The sequence below is a fragment of the Marmota monax genome, unplaced genomic scaffold (genome assembly GCF_021218885.2).
Source record: "Marmota monax isolate L192 unplaced genomic scaffold, Marmota_monax_Labrador192_F-V1.1 WCK01_AAM20220418_F8-fsc00053, whole genome shotgun sequence".
NCBI classification, from domain to species: domain Eukaryota; kingdom Metazoa; phylum Chordata; class Mammalia; order Rodentia; family Sciuridae; genus Marmota; species Marmota monax.
This window is the reverse complement of record NW_026693153.1, coordinates 7033968-7050520: the sequence shown is the minus strand read 5'-3', so window position 1 is coordinate 7050520 and position 16553 is coordinate 7033968. Positions and strand designations below refer to the sequence as shown.

The window sequence follows — 16553 nt, the reverse complement described above, 5'->3', positions numbered from 1 at the left end:
TTGGATAATGTAATTTTATTGCAGTCAAAATTAATTTTGTTAACATAAGCAGATGTATAAATTATGTCTCATTTTTATTTTTCATTAGAAAGTGATAGCTTCTTAGTGAAAAATAGAAAAAAAAATCCTGTCTAATTAAATTTCAATGAGAAGTTACTGTTATTTGGCCATAGGGGACCAACACTAATATGATGATATGCATGCTATTTATGCATTTGATCATTAAAAGACCTATAATATCAAAAATTTTTTCTATATTCTAAGCATTGTGCTGAAAATTTCACATACTTTATATCATTTAATCTCACAACCGCCTTTGGAGTTGATGTTATGTTCTATGTTGCAAGTGGGGGAAATTCAGGCTCTTGAGAATATTTCATGCTTACATAGCTGGAAAGTTTGGATTTTGAACTTGATCATTTTAACTTTAGTATCTGTGATCTTAACTTTCCTACAGAGAAGACAAGGGTAGACCCAAATCAATTAACTTATTTTTTCTTCTTGAGATAGCAGTGGCTGAAAAACCTAATTCACAAAGACGTGCAGTAAGCAGCAGAATCAGGGCAGTCTGTTGTTTTGCTAGGCAAAGTCAGGCTCTTTGGGGAAGTAAGATTGTCTTCAAGTCAATGAGATCTACATGATTAATGCAGTGTATAGAGTGTAGCTTTAGTCATGCTTCAGTTTTAAGGCTTACTGAGTCTTCAGTGGTGTCCATAGATTTTTGGCTGCTGAGTAACTGTCATGGATTTGCCACCTTGTACTAGGATGTGCAAAGTTCTTCCTTCAGCTTCGCTAAGTTATACTTGTCTGCATTGATCTTCTAACCAAGAACCGCAAAAGAGACTGCATTCCTAGCAGTATTCATCCTGATAATTGGCTGCTTTTAATGGAAAGAGTTCTCACATTCACATAGATCCAAACATCTAATACCTATCAAACAAGACATGAAGGAGCTCAACTCTAATCATTCTAAGTGTTAGTTTTCCTAATTATTTCTTAAAATGGATCATTGGTTTAAATATCAAACAAGTACTTTAAGACATAGTCTCTAGGATGCTAGGAATAGAGAAGTATTTTAAAATTCTGTTCCTATTTCCTTATTGATCTCTTGTTAAAACTGCACAGTTTAAGGCTCTGGGTTGACAAAGAAAACAGAATTTCATGGGAATAGGTTAGATTTCTTTCAAGATTATTGGAGAAGTCCATCATTTCTACATGCCACTGATGGAACCATTAAAAAAAATAATGATCTTTTTCAACCAAGTGACATGATGAGATATATTGCCAAGTGTAAAATTTTCTCCATCTGTGTTCCCAGGCACAAGACTACCTATCCATTTTCAATGTCTAGACTTGAAGTTCTTCTTTAATGATGTCCATTTACCTAGAACACTCCTCACCAGAGTTTCACATGAATGGCTCCTTCTCTGATGATTTTGGTCTCATGTTGAGTGTCACCTCCTTCAAGAGATCTTTCCTACCCACCCAGGCTGGTATCACCCTCTTTGCTCTGTTTTACATGTATTTTTGTCATAGCTTTTATCCTGGATAATTTCTTACTTAACTTGTTTACTGGTTAATTGTCTCCCCATTTCTAGAATGAGAGTTCCATGAGAAGGAGGGCCTACTTACTAAACTGCATTCCCTACACCTAGAATAGGACTTGCATGATAGCTGCCCAAACATAATTAATGAGTGAACAGAAGACTCATGTGACAACCAGAAACTGGGCTTAGTCCACTTATTTCTTGACGCATGATAAGCAACAGAAATTTATTTCTCACAGTTCTATTGGCTAAGAATTCTTGAGATCAAGTTACTGGGAGAGTCAGTATATGATAAAGGCCTATTTCCTCCTTCAGAGAAGGTGGCTTTTTGCTATATCCTTATATGGTATCAAAGGAAAATTCTATCTGTACAGCCCTTAATGGCATTAATTACATTTGGGCATGGTCTACCCTCATGAACTAATTACCTTTCAAAGTTTCAACTTCTAATACCTTCACATTGGAAAGTTTTAACAAGGGGACACAATATTCAGTCCATAGCATGAAATAAGAATTGTCAAATAGTTAAGAAAGGAAATAACATTACCACCTGTTCCTTATAATGTCTTTTAAAGTATTAAAAGAAATACAATTCTGGACTTTTTAAAGAAAGGTATCACTTTAGTTTTCTTTCTCTACTCCAAGCCATGCACCATATCACCATTTCTAGGACTCTTCGCTTAAGATCTCTCCAGTTGGCCTCTTTAGTTTAACCATGTGATCAGCAATGTTGTAGGATGCCTATATATTGGAGCAAATCTAAGTTTTGCCAGATTGCTGGAATTTTCAAATTAGGCATGCTCCACAGAAAAACATCCACCTCGTCTGATGTATTTTCAGAATGGACAAGCCTAAGTGCTCTGTCTCTGTTGGCTTTGTGCTTTCAATAGCAAGAGGCTTGTACCACAAAAAGCAGCATGGGTTTTGGGTTCCATTACATTTGATGATGAAAGTAAAATGAAAATATAATTAGGCTTTATTATATTTCCTTCCTTTGACATTTTCCAACTTGAGCTAAGCCTACTGTAAATATAGACAGATGTTCATAATCACAATGGCAGTGGGGTGTTTTCTTAACTTCTATTAGTAGAGAATGTCTTACCTCAAAACACACTGGCAGTGCTATTACACCTTATTTGACCATATCCCACACTGCTCCTGGCCCAAGAACTTCCTGTTCACTTGCGTCTCATTTCCTTCTCTCCAGATAGTCTAACCTTTGTTCCTTGCCACAGAACAGAACATACCTGTTCCTCAGCCTAACAAGAGATTTCAGTAGGTTGAAATAGCCCCAAACTGCAAAGCCAGATTTTATAACACTAATAATTCTTCAGTAGAAAATGTGAGTTGTCAGGAAAGGTCAAGGAGAGTTTATTGTTTCTTAGAAAATAATCTGTCCATGGATACTTGGCTTTCAATTCTCTAGATTTCAGTACTTCCTGTACTGCTAATCTCAGTAATAAATCTAACTCCTGGAGGACAGTTGCATTTGGGGTTTAAAAACACTTCTCTGAAGTGTTTTTTGGATGGAGGAATCTAGGTTTCAGGCCACAGTGGTGTTTCTCAGTCTCAATTCTGCTGTTAAAAATCTCACTTCCATTCCTTTACCATTCACCTCTCTTGCTGCCTCACATATCCACCCTCTAAATAAGAAAAACAGTGGTTTCTATGAAAGGGAAGGGATTCTTGTTTGAGGGATACATCTTTTAATGTAACTGACCAAGGGGCATGGATTACTTTAATATCAGAACAGTGACATTTAGTGCTGATCCCATTTTAAAAGTCACTGTCTTAAACTAAGAGGCTAGATTCTTGGCTTAGTTGTTTATTCCTGGGTTTCCAGGTGTTAGATATTTTTACTTGAAATTCTGGGTATTGTCACCACCCATGATGGTCTCTGATGATGCATGTTGTTAAAGATCTTTATAGATATAGTGGTTAAGGCTGTGTGCTTAAGAGTGGGGTCAGGGGGATTTGAAATCTAGACTGCCTCAGTGTAAATCTCAATACTGCCACTTACCAGATGAGTGACTTTGAGTAACTTACTCAACATTTCTGTGCCTCAGTTTTCTGACCTCTTATGAGGTTAATAGTAAATCCTGCCTCATAGTGCTGCTCTGAGGAGTAACTAATGCATTTGAATGTTTAAGAGGATGCCTAGTACATTATAAATACTCAATAAGTGTTAGCTACTATTCTATAATTTCTGAATTTTTAGATCATTCAATACAGAGCATAGTTTTTCCACTCCCTGAATTATACTTGGAATAGATACCATTGACCTAAATCAGACCTTTGGATTGAGACTTAAGTTATCAAACCAAAAGTCCATAGTAGGTTTAATCATTAAGTTCAATTGACTAGCTCAGAACAGAAACAGAAAGACTTGTAAGCATGACTGTAATCTTCCTGTATTTGCTTTTCAGTGTTCATGCTACACTGCACCAGCAGGGAAAGCTTATTAAAATATTTAACAAGTTTATTGAAATATTTAACCAGATATTGTTAATGGTGAACAACTTTTACCTTAAATGAACACTATATGTATTTTATTTGTATACATCTTTCAGGGTTTATTTCTTAAAAATAATTGTATTTTCCTAAATGTTGTCCTCTCATTTAAGGGTTAAATTTATCTTCCATCTACTTATTTTAAATTCCTGGTCTGGGACAAATGGATGCCTGGACTTTATATTACAAAGGACTGAGAGAAACACTAGAAAGGATCTTTGATATAATTTCTTTGACTAGGAAAAATGTTTTTATTTCCCTACTATTTAAACTATATTTTTCAAAAGCAGATTCTAATTTTGTCTAGTTTAGGAGAAGAAATTCATATTTTCCCTTTGGAGTCTTTAATATTATTTTATGTTACTTTCTCAAGCAGCAATAAGTGTATGTGTCCTAAATGTTCTGCACTTAATCTTTCAAAATGTGTAATGAAAGTACTGAATGTAGTGTTAGCATTGCTGATATATTACAATTTAAAACAAAGTAGAGAAATATGATTATTATCTTGCTGGTGTTAAAACGAAAAAAATACTGCTGTTAAATGTGTTCTAGTGTGTGAATCAGCAAGTAAAATGAAGAAGCTGCTTATGCTGTGTGGTAGAGGCAGGCACTGTGAGAAGGAAGCAGGAACACCTTGGTCAGTAGCAAGGAAATTCATGTCCAGCCCCTGCTCAGCTACCAGCTAATTGCTGCTCTTGCACAAATCAGTGAGCTTTTATGTAGAATAAGGGGTTGGGCTAAAGAATAGCTAATGTCTTTCTTGAGTCCACAGTTCGAAAAGTACTTATGAGTTACAAAGAATCCACTTCATCTTTCTGAGTCTGATTTCTTTATATAAGATTTGGAGTCTTAATGATGTCAGTACTACTTTTGCTATATCTCAAGAATGATTTAGGAATTTTAGAGTCTTGAAGTGCATAGTACAAGGTGTTAAACATGCAAATCTGACAGTAGAGTAGGTAATTCAGCTTGGACTAGATATTTTCAACCAGAATGCAAATGGCAAAGAAGCCAGTCAGCAATATTTGTTAGGTGCCTTCTATTCAACTGCACTGTGGTAAGCCATGACCCTTCTTCTAAGAGTTGTCAAAATACCCCTTAAGAAATGAGTTTTAGGGCAAAAGGCATAATGAATAGCCATGGATAGGTTTTCTTCTTGCTTACAAACATCTACATGTTATGAATAAATATATAATAATTCAAATACATAAGCAGGCTTTCTTTCTTGAAGTCAATGCCAGGTGGCAGAAACAGAGAAAAAAGCTGATATCACAGTGGTGGGCAGGCCTTGGCGTAAGCCCTAGAGGTTGTGGCTTCAGTGCATTCACAGGGACAGGAAGCACATTCCAGCTTGTGGGGGTGTGGGGAAATTACAGGCCCCCGCTGAAAACATTATTAAATTGTGTTATTAAATTCAGAAAGAAAGAAATTGAATCCAGGGAAGGTGTACAATATAAGGTATGAAGGCAAAAAAGAAACTGACAAACTTTTTGGCAAATATAAATAGTCATAGATTGTTTTCTGTGTTTCAAAAGACTAATATTGCAGGAGATTTTTTAAAAAATACTAAAATGCTAGAAAACAGTGAAATAAAGAATATGAATAATATTGGAAAAATAAAATAAGGATGAATACAAAATAACTGTAGAAATGACAAACACAAACTTAAGAAGTTTAAACTCATTTGCTTAAAGAAATATTGTCATATTGGATATCTTTGAAGCAAAACAAAAATGTAGCTAATACAGTTTAACAAGAAACATTTAACATTTAATGACATTGTTGGTAAAAATAAAATTATGGAAAAGTCAGTTGCAGGCAAATACTAAGAAAAACAAAAGAAAACTGAGTTAGCAATATTAAAATCAGAAAAAAAGGCTTTAAGGTAAAGAACAATATGAAGAATGAGTTTTATGATTCAATGATAGAATAATCCAGTCAGGAAGAACTCATAATCCTGTGTTTTTATTCATCAAATAATACAGACTCAAAGTACATAAAGCAGTACTGAATAAAATTATACAGATAAATATACAGATTTACAATCAGAATGTTTCCATCTAACACCCTTCTATGAGAAATTGATTGCTCAAGTGGAGACAACTAGGATTCAGAAGTATGAAAAGCACATCTAACAAGATATAGTAGACTTATATATTAGCATGGCCACAATAAGTGGAGAAAGTACACTATTTTCAGAAGGTCTCAGTAGGTACTGAAGAATCAATGCCATGTAGATTATGCTTTTTAACTATAATACAATATAATGTAGGTGGCAATGCATAAAATATCCAAGAAAATATGTTACAAGTAGAACAAAATTATTTTAAGTATTTCAAAGAAGAAATCAAATGAGAATTACAAAATGTTCAAAACTGCAATAGAAGCATTTTTATGTAACAACTTGGACACAACTAAAAATATATTTACAGTGACACTTCTAGGTCTATATAATAACCAGAAAGATTAAAAATTAGTGATATAAGCATTTGAACTTTAAAAGTTAAAAAGGGAACAAATTCTAAGGAAGAATATTTGATTATAATAAAAATAAGAAAATTCGTGGGATGACAATAAAAGAAACGAGTAAAGATCAACTAAATAAAAAACCATTTTTTTTGAAAAAACAAATTTTAGTAGATAAATCTCTATCAAGATTCATCCAAATGAAATGGCATAATTAAGCAATAGGCACAAAAAGAAGGGTCACAACAGCGAAAGGTAGGATTTAAACAAAATAATAAGCAAATATCATAGAAAACTTTATCCCAGATAATATAAATCTTATGTCAAATGACAATTTTCTAAGTAAATATACATGACCTAAAATTACCCTCCCAAAAAAGAAAAAAAAACTAAATAGAACTATAGCCATTAAAATAATTGAGGGGCTGGGGTTGTAGCTCAGCGGTTGATTGCTTGCACTGGGTTCGATCCTCAACACCACATAAAAATAAATAAAGTAAATATATTAAAAAATAATTGAATTGGTAGTAAAAAATTCTACATGTAAATGCTACAAATTGATGATCTTTGATATGACAATAGTATAAACTATGATGGAAGGATAAACAACTTCAAAATAGTCTTAATAATGTATATATATATATATATATATATATATATATATATATATATATATATATTTCATAGATAACTTGATATTGTATCTAAAAACTCATGGCTACACCTAAGGTCACCTGGATATTCTTCTGCTATCTTCTAGTTTTATAGTTTTACATTTTATGTTAGGTCTGTGATCCCCTTTGAGATGATTTTTGTAAGAGATGGAAGTCTAGGTCTAGATTCATTTTTCATTTGTGGACATGTAGCATTTGTTGAAGCGACACCTTTTCCCATTGAACTCTACTGGCTCCTTTGTCAAAGATCAGTTGGCTACACTTGTGAGTCTACTTATGGACACTATTCTCTTCTCTTGATCTATTTGTTTATTCAAGTGGGGCCTGAAATGGTATTTCACTATGGCTGTGATTTGGTTTTCTCCTGTGACAAAGATGCCAGGCAATTGTTTCATGTGCCAATTGCCTGTCGCTACAGCTTCTCTTATGAAGAGATTATTCAAGTATTTTGCCCTGAAAAGGTGGAATTTTGTATTTCTTTTGATTAATGTATATTCTTTGCAATTTACAAAATTACAATTCTAACTTACAGATTGATTAATAATTCTTATTTACAGTTCCGTAAACAATCTCCTTGTCATGTATATGCACTGAAAATATTTTCTCCCAGTCTGTGGCTTCTGTTTCTATTTTCTTAGCAATGCCTTTTGATGAACAGCAGTTTCTAATTTTGATTAAGTGCAAATTATAAAGTTTTATTTTATGTTTAATGCTTTTTTGGGCCTTTATGTCACTCCCTTGTTGAAGACCTCTCTTTATTCCTCCAGGATGAAATCTCCTTGGCATGGTCTAAAGGCCCTTCCCAATCCAGCTGATGTCCTCCTATTGTTCACACATAGAACTAATGCTGAATATTAATCTCTTTTCTGTTTTTTTGACACATCAAAACTTTCTATGTTTTTCTGATTTTGCCTGCTTGAGTCTCCCATTTTCATCTGGCTTTTGTTGATTTAATATTAAAATCCAACTCAAATATCACCTCTTCTGGAAAGTCCTCTTGGGTTTAGGTTACCTTTGGCCTCAATATCTCTCCTTTGTGTTCTAGAAGTAGTTAAGTCTTCACGTTAACTTGTTCAGTCTGTCTGTCTATCTATCTATCTCCCATCTGTATAATTTCCTCTTTCTCAGGGGATTCTAATCTCCTTGGTCAAAGTGTTGTATCTTTCAAACATGTCTTTTGAGCCTGGTATAATGGTGCATACCTGTAATTCTAGCAACTTGGGAGACCGAGACAAGAAGTTTGAGACCAGCTTGGGTAACTAAGTGAGACCTTCTCTCAAAATTAAAATTAAAAGAGCTGGGATTATAGCTCAGTGTACAGTGCTTGTTTAGAATGTGAAAGACTCTGAGTTCAATCCCAAGTGCTACAAAAAACAAAAAATGCTTATGGTATCCATAGTGTTGCTAATGTGCTGTGGCATTAATACAGACACTTGTATCTTTCCACAATGTCAAAATTTATTGAATAACAATAAATTTACAAACTACACCATTTTCAGCCGTGACAATTCATCAAATACTCATGGGTCACCTGATACATAAGCCAGGCAGTCACAAGTTCTTTTATTCTATTCCAATCTTAATTTCTAATATCTATAACACTCAAGTCATACATCATATTTCAAAAATTATATATATACATATACATATATATGTGTATGTGTGTGTGTATACACACACACACACATACACACACACACACACAAAAGAAAGCCTTAAAGGGGTTTAGATAGCCACAGGGTTTTAGAATGCTGTGCCAAGAATAACAAGCAAAGAGGAATGTCAATGCACATAGTCAAAGAGTCATCATAGATGGTCATCTAAGGGTTTTAAAGAACCAGTTTTGCAGAGTTCTCAAGGCAGAGGGCCCCGATGGATAGCAGTTTCAGTTTCAGAGTGTCAGCTCAAGGTGTCAGCTTAGTTTAAGCTGTGTGTCATCCTTATGAGCAAGAGAAACTGCTCTATGTTGAAACCCAAAGGGGCAGGACTGGAGATTTATCCTTGTGGTTATTTTCCCAGGCATGGCATGAGCCATGGTGGGTGACCAGCTGACAGGGTCAGGGTGCTGCTGTGTCCAGGCTTAAGGGACTCCTTTTTTTATGGGTCTTGGGTGAAGGGGTTGGATCTGGTGAGGGTGATAAGCTTCTGTGACTGGCATTCCTGATGTGACTTATGACACTCCCACATCCATGTGCTCCTGATTTAATTTGATAAGTTGGCATATATAAATTATTTACCAATTTTTGCCTTATGGTTGTGTTGGGAAGATAGTGGTTGTTTGCTTCTACAAATAAGGTGTAGAGTCATTCCTCCTCGGCATTTGTACTCAAATGGAGTAGCTGATGGCAAACTTTTGGGCAAAATGGAGTAATTCAGAGTCAGGCACAGCCTGAATATTACTGTTCCATACATCGTGGAGTAACTCTGAACAAGTCATGGCCTACTCTCCACGCATAGCACCTAGTTAGAAGTCTGCATCTTGTGTAGCTTCTCAGTGTGTGTGTGTGTGCGTGTGTGTATGATGATATTACAAAGGATATTTCTCAGTAATGATTCTCAAAGTAATGGTTTTACATTCAGAGTTAAACATCCACAGATGTGAAAGGAGAAACTAATCTGCCAGTTCCCATATTATTCTGTTATTTATTGTTTCTTTAGTAACAGTTGCTCCCCCCTCGAGCACCCCTGCAGTGTTCTGCAGGAATGGTGGAACTTGGGAAAATGGCAGATGCATTTGTACAGAAGAGTGGAAGGGCCTGAGATGTACAATCGGTAAGTTACTTGAGACAATACTAGGGTGAGATTAGGTGATCCTTGTGTTAATGAGAACTTCAGCAAAACTTCTGGAAACTTCAATTATAATTAATGGACATAATGCCAGTAAATGGGCACAATGGTGATGGCTTTAAGAGTCAAAGGCAAATTTCCCTCTAGTGCGATTTAACCATGTAATCAATACACCCTGTCCATTTATTGACTGTCAATTTTCTCTATAAACTCACAGGTGTGTCTCCTTCAAATTTAGGGCCATATGGTTCCCTCAGGTCCTTTCAGTTGCAGATATGCCATGTTATCCTATTTAAAATATCACATTTTTAACATGTTTAACTTTTCTGAAATTGAGATGCATCTCCCTATCCACTACCTATATACTTAAATGAAGTTCTTGTCTTTTCTTCCTTTTCCTTGAAGAGTTATTGATATAGTGGTTTTATTGCAATCAATAGTGTCTCAGAATCCAAGTTCAAGGCTGTTTCTTGATCTGAAGTGTACTTTATACTCTTCACACTCTATGCTGCCTGCTTGGGATCCAGAGCCCTACACACCCCTTCCTATCATTTCTTATATTCCTACCAGCCACTACGTCTCACACACCTTTCTGTTTTGACCCACATCTTCATTATGGCCTTTGTCACTGTAAGCTGCATATTTTTAATTTTCAAGATTCTAACTCATTTCATATACACTATCCTTGCTAGTATATTAGTGCTCACCTTCTACTTCTACCTAGGTATGTATTTTGTATGCTGGAATCTGTTATCTAACAGGTTAGTTACTCTAATGGTAGTAAGTTAACCAGATAGAAAAGACCAGTAGATTCTATTACCTTTCAAATTACATTATATTGGTTCTGAACTTTGACTTTTATCTGGGTTCAAATTTGAAAAAGAGAAGTATAATTTTTAATGAAAAAAAATTTCTTTCCATTACAGCTAATTTCTGTGAAAATAGTACCTATATGGGTTTTACTTTTGCCAGAATTCCAGTGGGCAGGTATGGAACTTCTTTGGAAACATGTGACAAGAACACTTTAAATGGTATGTTTTTTTCTAAAAATTTTCTTTCTTTGGGCTTAATATTCTCTATGCTGAGTTATACCTACCATCCCACCAACTAGTATTAAAACTCTGGAATAGGTATCAAGGAAAGGCCTAGTCCCCTTTTATGATGTCAATGTTCAAAGTTTGTGTGGTTCTTTACATAGATGTAATTTTTCTAAAATCCTTAATATGGATTGTTTGTTTGAAAATTCCTCTTAATCCTTACTTGATAGGACTGTCCAGCTCACTCTGTCTCCTAGAGTTTGATTGGGTGAACATTTTCATTTTGAACTAGTTTGTCTCAATTTAAAAGAATTAGTCTAGATTATAGACTTACACTACATCCACTTTCAGACTGCAACTTTCCAGGTAGAGAGGTTATTAATTAAGTCTGTCTGTAGTCAGCAGGCCTTCATCTCCTTGATCATCTAAGTTATCCAACTTGGAATACTCTCTAGCTTCATCATATCCTTCTTGAACATGACAAACTTATTTTCATAGTGGCATTCTGAGTAAAGGAGCAAATAATATTTTCCCTTTTCAATCCCTGATAACATCCTGGATATTGATGATTGTTTTATTTCAATGCCACATTGGGCGTAGCCTTTAGAAATCCATGGATCCTTTTCCTAATAGTGTGCCTATTTTGTCATAATTTTCCCTAAATGTTTTCCTGTCCCTCGTTTGCATTGAGTTTTATCTTCTCAATCTTACAGGTAATCCCACATTTCCAGTAGAACCAGAAACCCCAAGAATACAGCCAATTCTAGATAATTTACAAAAATATTTGATAGAACCACTATCAGTAACAACCTTGAGGAGAATTTCACATTTTACTTAAACATTTGTGCATATCAAGGGCTCTTGGAAAAACTAAGTGAATTACTTGAATCGTTCTTTCTTATCACTTCTTTACCTTATTTAATCTAAGTGATTATGTAGCTCTGCATTTTATTTTCAGAATCCAAATTGTTTTGCTCACATATTTCATGATTACTCTAGTATTCCTGATTTTACTCTTTACATAGGTCCTTCTAGCTTCTTCATTACGAACTCATAAAGTAAAAAGGGACTTGGGTTGCTTTGTTACTTACCATACATACTCTGTATGCCATATTATACTATGTGATGTGTCTATGGGCTCTGGGTACCTGTTGTCTTATTTTTATATTTCTTATATATCTTAAGTATTACATAATGATTTATAAAATTGATGCAACCTACAAAGCATAATTGTGTGCTATGAATTAGGAAGAGTAAATGTCAGTAATGTTTCCATGAAGGTCATCACGCTTGTTTGATATATATAACTTTTTTGAGAGAAGAGAATTACCATTTTTCATTGGGTTATTTATTTTTCTTTTCTGAGCAACTATTATGAAAATATGCTTATTATTATTATATTTACCTTCGAATTTCAGGTCAAGTCCATAATATAATTTTAAAGGTACACATCTTTAATTTACTTTTATTTTCATATTAAGAATTGCTTCTAGGACTGGGCTGTAGATTAGTAGCGGAGTGCTTGCCTAGCATGTATGAGACTCTGGGTTCGATCCTCAGCACCATATAAAAATAAAAAACAAATAAAATAAAGGCATGCTCCTCATTTACAACTACAAAAAAAATTGCTTCTAATTAATAAGTTTTTTATAGGAAGTCACCACAATAGATTTCAATTATTTTGGGGTAGGGATATTAATAATTGTAGGTAATACTGAGGAAAAGGTGCACCTGACATGTGGTCACTTAAAAGTTATTTACATCCTGTACGTTTATTAGAAATTGTCATATGTCATAGAGTAGAGATGGAGACATCATATAAATTAGGAGTGACTCCAACTTTCTATCTTAAATGTTGTTGAAGTAATATCTAAATTCAGTATTTCTAGTTATGCCCCAAGAAGAAGTTGCTCAAAACTGGTCCTGAGAAAAAATTCTGATCAGCTGTTCCTTTAATGATTGTATCTATAGCAGCTAATTAAGTATTAACCAAAGGACAGTGAGGTAGAGAGGCTTAGGTGATTATCTCAGGAAATAAACCAAATCACTTAGGAAGCACTTAAGAACTAACAAAACATCTAACAGGTGCTGCAGTACAATAGAAATATGCCTTTTATGAGTTACCCAGATTTGCATAAAGAAGAAAAAATCGACAAATAATTCAATACACGTTTCTGATCTCTTAGCCATCATGTCCAATTCAAAGGCATTTTGCCCCTGATTGTTAGAAGGTAAATCTTTCTAGCAAACATCAAAGGAAATAAATAGTCAACTGGTCTTTTGAACTCCAGATTTAAAAAGCAAGACAAGTGATATTTACCTGAAATACTGTTGTAGAAACTAACTTACTTTTCTAGGCTATGTATTAGATCATCCCAAACTTATTGGCCAGAAACAATAATTGTTTAGATTTCTCACAGTTCTGTACATTGCCTGTGGCAGCTAGGCTGGGCTGGAAAGTCTAACATAGCTTTGCTCACGTATCCAGGATGTGGGTGCTGGCTGTTAGCTCAAGCACCTCAGTTCTGCTCCGACAGGTCTGTCTTCTAGTAGGTCACACCTGCTTCCTAACATGATAGTCCCAGGACAGCATTCTAAGAGGATGAAGGCTGAAACTTTAAGGCTTTTTTAAGCCTAGGCTCTGAAATCCTTACTTTCTACTATTCAAAGTAATTTCCAGGTCAGCCAGGATTCTGGAAATATAGGAATCTAGTCCACTTTTTGATGGGAAGAGCAGTAGAGTCACATTGGGATGGAACATGTGAACAGGACCAGTAGCTGCTGCGCACATTTTTACAGACCATGTCTTTTTCTTCTTCTTCTTTTTTTTAAATTAAAGCTGGCTCTCCAATAGCAATCCGCCTGTGCAATGTGTCTATATATGGAGAGATAGAATTACAAAATGCCACAATAGGAAACTGCAATGAAAATCTGGAAACCCTGGAAAATCAGGTATGCCCCAGGGCCCATCTTATGGGCAACTAGAAGTTCTGATGCTGGGCAAAGTCTTTGTTTTTCAGATATTTGATGGTCAAATCCATGTTTCCCATACTCATAAAACAGAAATAACAAAACTAGTACCTAAAATCACTCTTATTTGTTTAAAGTTGACATCTATTTGTGGAAAAGAGGAATTGAACTTGTTGCTTTGGCAAATTTCAGCAGATGATAACCCATTCCACATTCTAAAAGGACTTATTTTTAGAGACCAGTGACATTTTAACTGAAAATAGATCCCTAACATTTGTGACCAAAGTGAGATATTTTGGTGGTTTGCTGGATCAGAATGAATAGGGAAAAAAAACTATAACCAAAGACCCGCTGAGACAGTAATGCTGATCTTGGGCTGTGATCATGAGCAGGTGAATGGGAAGTACATCAGACTAGCTATGTTTTCATACAGATTAAATTATTTTGATGAAGAGTGTAGGCAAGTGCAACACACGGAAGAGCTAACACTAAGGTCTAAGCAAGGGGTGGGGGGAGAAGAAATGTACTTTTATGTTGGTTCTTTCATGTGCCAGGCATTATATATATATATATATATATACATATAATATATACATATATATATATATATATATATATATATAAAATTATATGTATATAATTTAATTCTCATCGAACTTCTGTGAGGCCAATGTTATTCCCATATTGCAAACAATTGCAGGTAATAGCACTAGTTAATTGACGAACACTTATGCCAAGCACAAATACTCCTGGACTAATGATTGGGTTACGTCCTAATAAATTCATTGTAAGTTGAAAATATAAACTATAGATGCAGTTAACCACCAAGCCTACCCAACACCATCATTGTCGAGCACCACAGTACACTGTGGACTTTATTGGCTGTTAATCCTCATCATGCAGCTGACTGGGAGCTGTGGTTTACTGCTGCTGTCCAGCATCCTGAGAGAATAGTGTATCACATATCACTATCCTGGGAAAAAATAAAAATTCAAAATTCGAAGTACAATTTCTACTGAATATGTATTGCTTTCACACCACTGTAAAGTCAAAAAGTCTTAAGTCAAACCATGGTGAGTTGGGGACTATTTGTACTGTGATGAACATTTTGCATCTGTTAATAGTTTAAAAAAATCATACAGAATATTATAACACCACAGATAAGTATTAGTACACTGATTTTGTAGAAGAGGAAAATAAGATTCTGAGGGGTGAAATGTTTTGCCTAGTGACCATAGTCTCAATTTTAAAATCCACAGTATGCTGCCCTGACTCCCTAATCACAGAAAAGCAGGTGTGGGTGGGTTGGGAAAGGGAGTTTGGCTGTGTAAGTGTCTGCCAATCATGCAGAGTATAAGAAAGACCGCAGAATCTGAAGTGTGACAAGCCAGTGTATAATTCTTGACTCTGCCATTTCCAAGCTGTGTGGGTGAACTTTGGTTGAGCTCCTTAACCTCTCTGAGCCTTACAATGTTGTGTTTCTATTACATATAATAACACCTCTAAAATATCTAGCAAAGTGCCTACCTCACACATAGCAGGGACCTGGGTATTGAATGAGACAGTTATCTGTTTTTGTCTACTGATTGGATATTATTTCTGACTGTGAATTGCCTGTAACAGTTGGTTTGATTTTTTGAAATGATGCTGCCATCTAGTGGAAAACTAAGCCCTCTCCAACGTTGACACTGAGCTTCAGTACTGATAGTACAGACTAGCATGTTTCATCCTCAAAGCACAGAGCCTTGGGGCCAATTGGTACCTGGAGAGGTCGTGCAGGCCAGTGCTTCCGAAACTGTGCTGAAAAGCCAGCTTAAAAAAACTTCCAACCCATTGCTGACCAATAATTTCTTAAAATACAATAATAGAAAAGCAAAATGAATATACATAAAAGCAAACCCAATTTTTAAATTATTTGTTATTCTATTATCAGCCACATTAAATAATTACATGAATTTCTGATCACTTGCTCTCAGTTTTTGTGCTCATCTATCTATGGACTTTGTAACAGGTAGTAGTGAACCTGCATTGGTCCTTGGAGATACTGGAGTTGCTCTGCTCTTGCTAAGGCATATGTATTAATCAATCCTTGCAACCAGTAAAGACTGTGGTCTGCATGTACTGTGCCCTTTACACAAGGAAAGAACCAAATATGAAAATGGCTGGGTGGAAGTGATGTTCAGGAGATTGCAGCTCAGCCAAATTTCAGCTTGTTGGCCTGCAGTTGCTTGCAAAGTGTTTAGATATAATTGTATAAAGCTAGAGATTTTTTTTTTTTTGCTTAATTTGTAAACAGATAGTCAATATCACAGTGGACTCTAAGACTATTTCTGCTGAAGCCCAGGTTTTAACATCCGATGCCAGTAAATTAACTGCTGAGAACATCACTTCTGCTACTAAAGTGGTTGGACAAATCTTTAATGCATCCAGAAAGGCTGAACCTGAGGTAAAACTCAAGACTTTAATAAAAGAAGCTGGGGGCGGGGGGACAGTAGAAAGACATACCAAATTCTACTCCTCATATCATGGTATGATTTGGGCTAGGTTAATTTTGCTTAAGA

The 16553-nt window shown here is 35.2% G+C and overlaps 1 protein-coding gene across 1 annotated transcript in view; it reads left to right on the top strand.

The window, feature by feature from the left end:
* Adgrg7 (adhesion G protein-coupled receptor G7) overlaps positions 1-16553 on the top strand; it is a 53450-nt gene that overhangs the window by 1903 nt on the left and 34994 nt on the right. Inside the window, exons 2-5 of the mRNA XM_046455331.1 lie at positions 9857-9970; positions 10912-11016; positions 13862-13974; positions 16289-16438. Of these exons, the coding sequence (XP_046311287.1) occupies positions 9857-9970; positions 10912-11016; positions 13862-13974; positions 16289-16438 (482 nt within the window). The remainder of the gene's footprint in view (positions 1-9856; positions 9971-10911; positions 11017-13861; positions 13975-16288; positions 16439-16553) is intronic.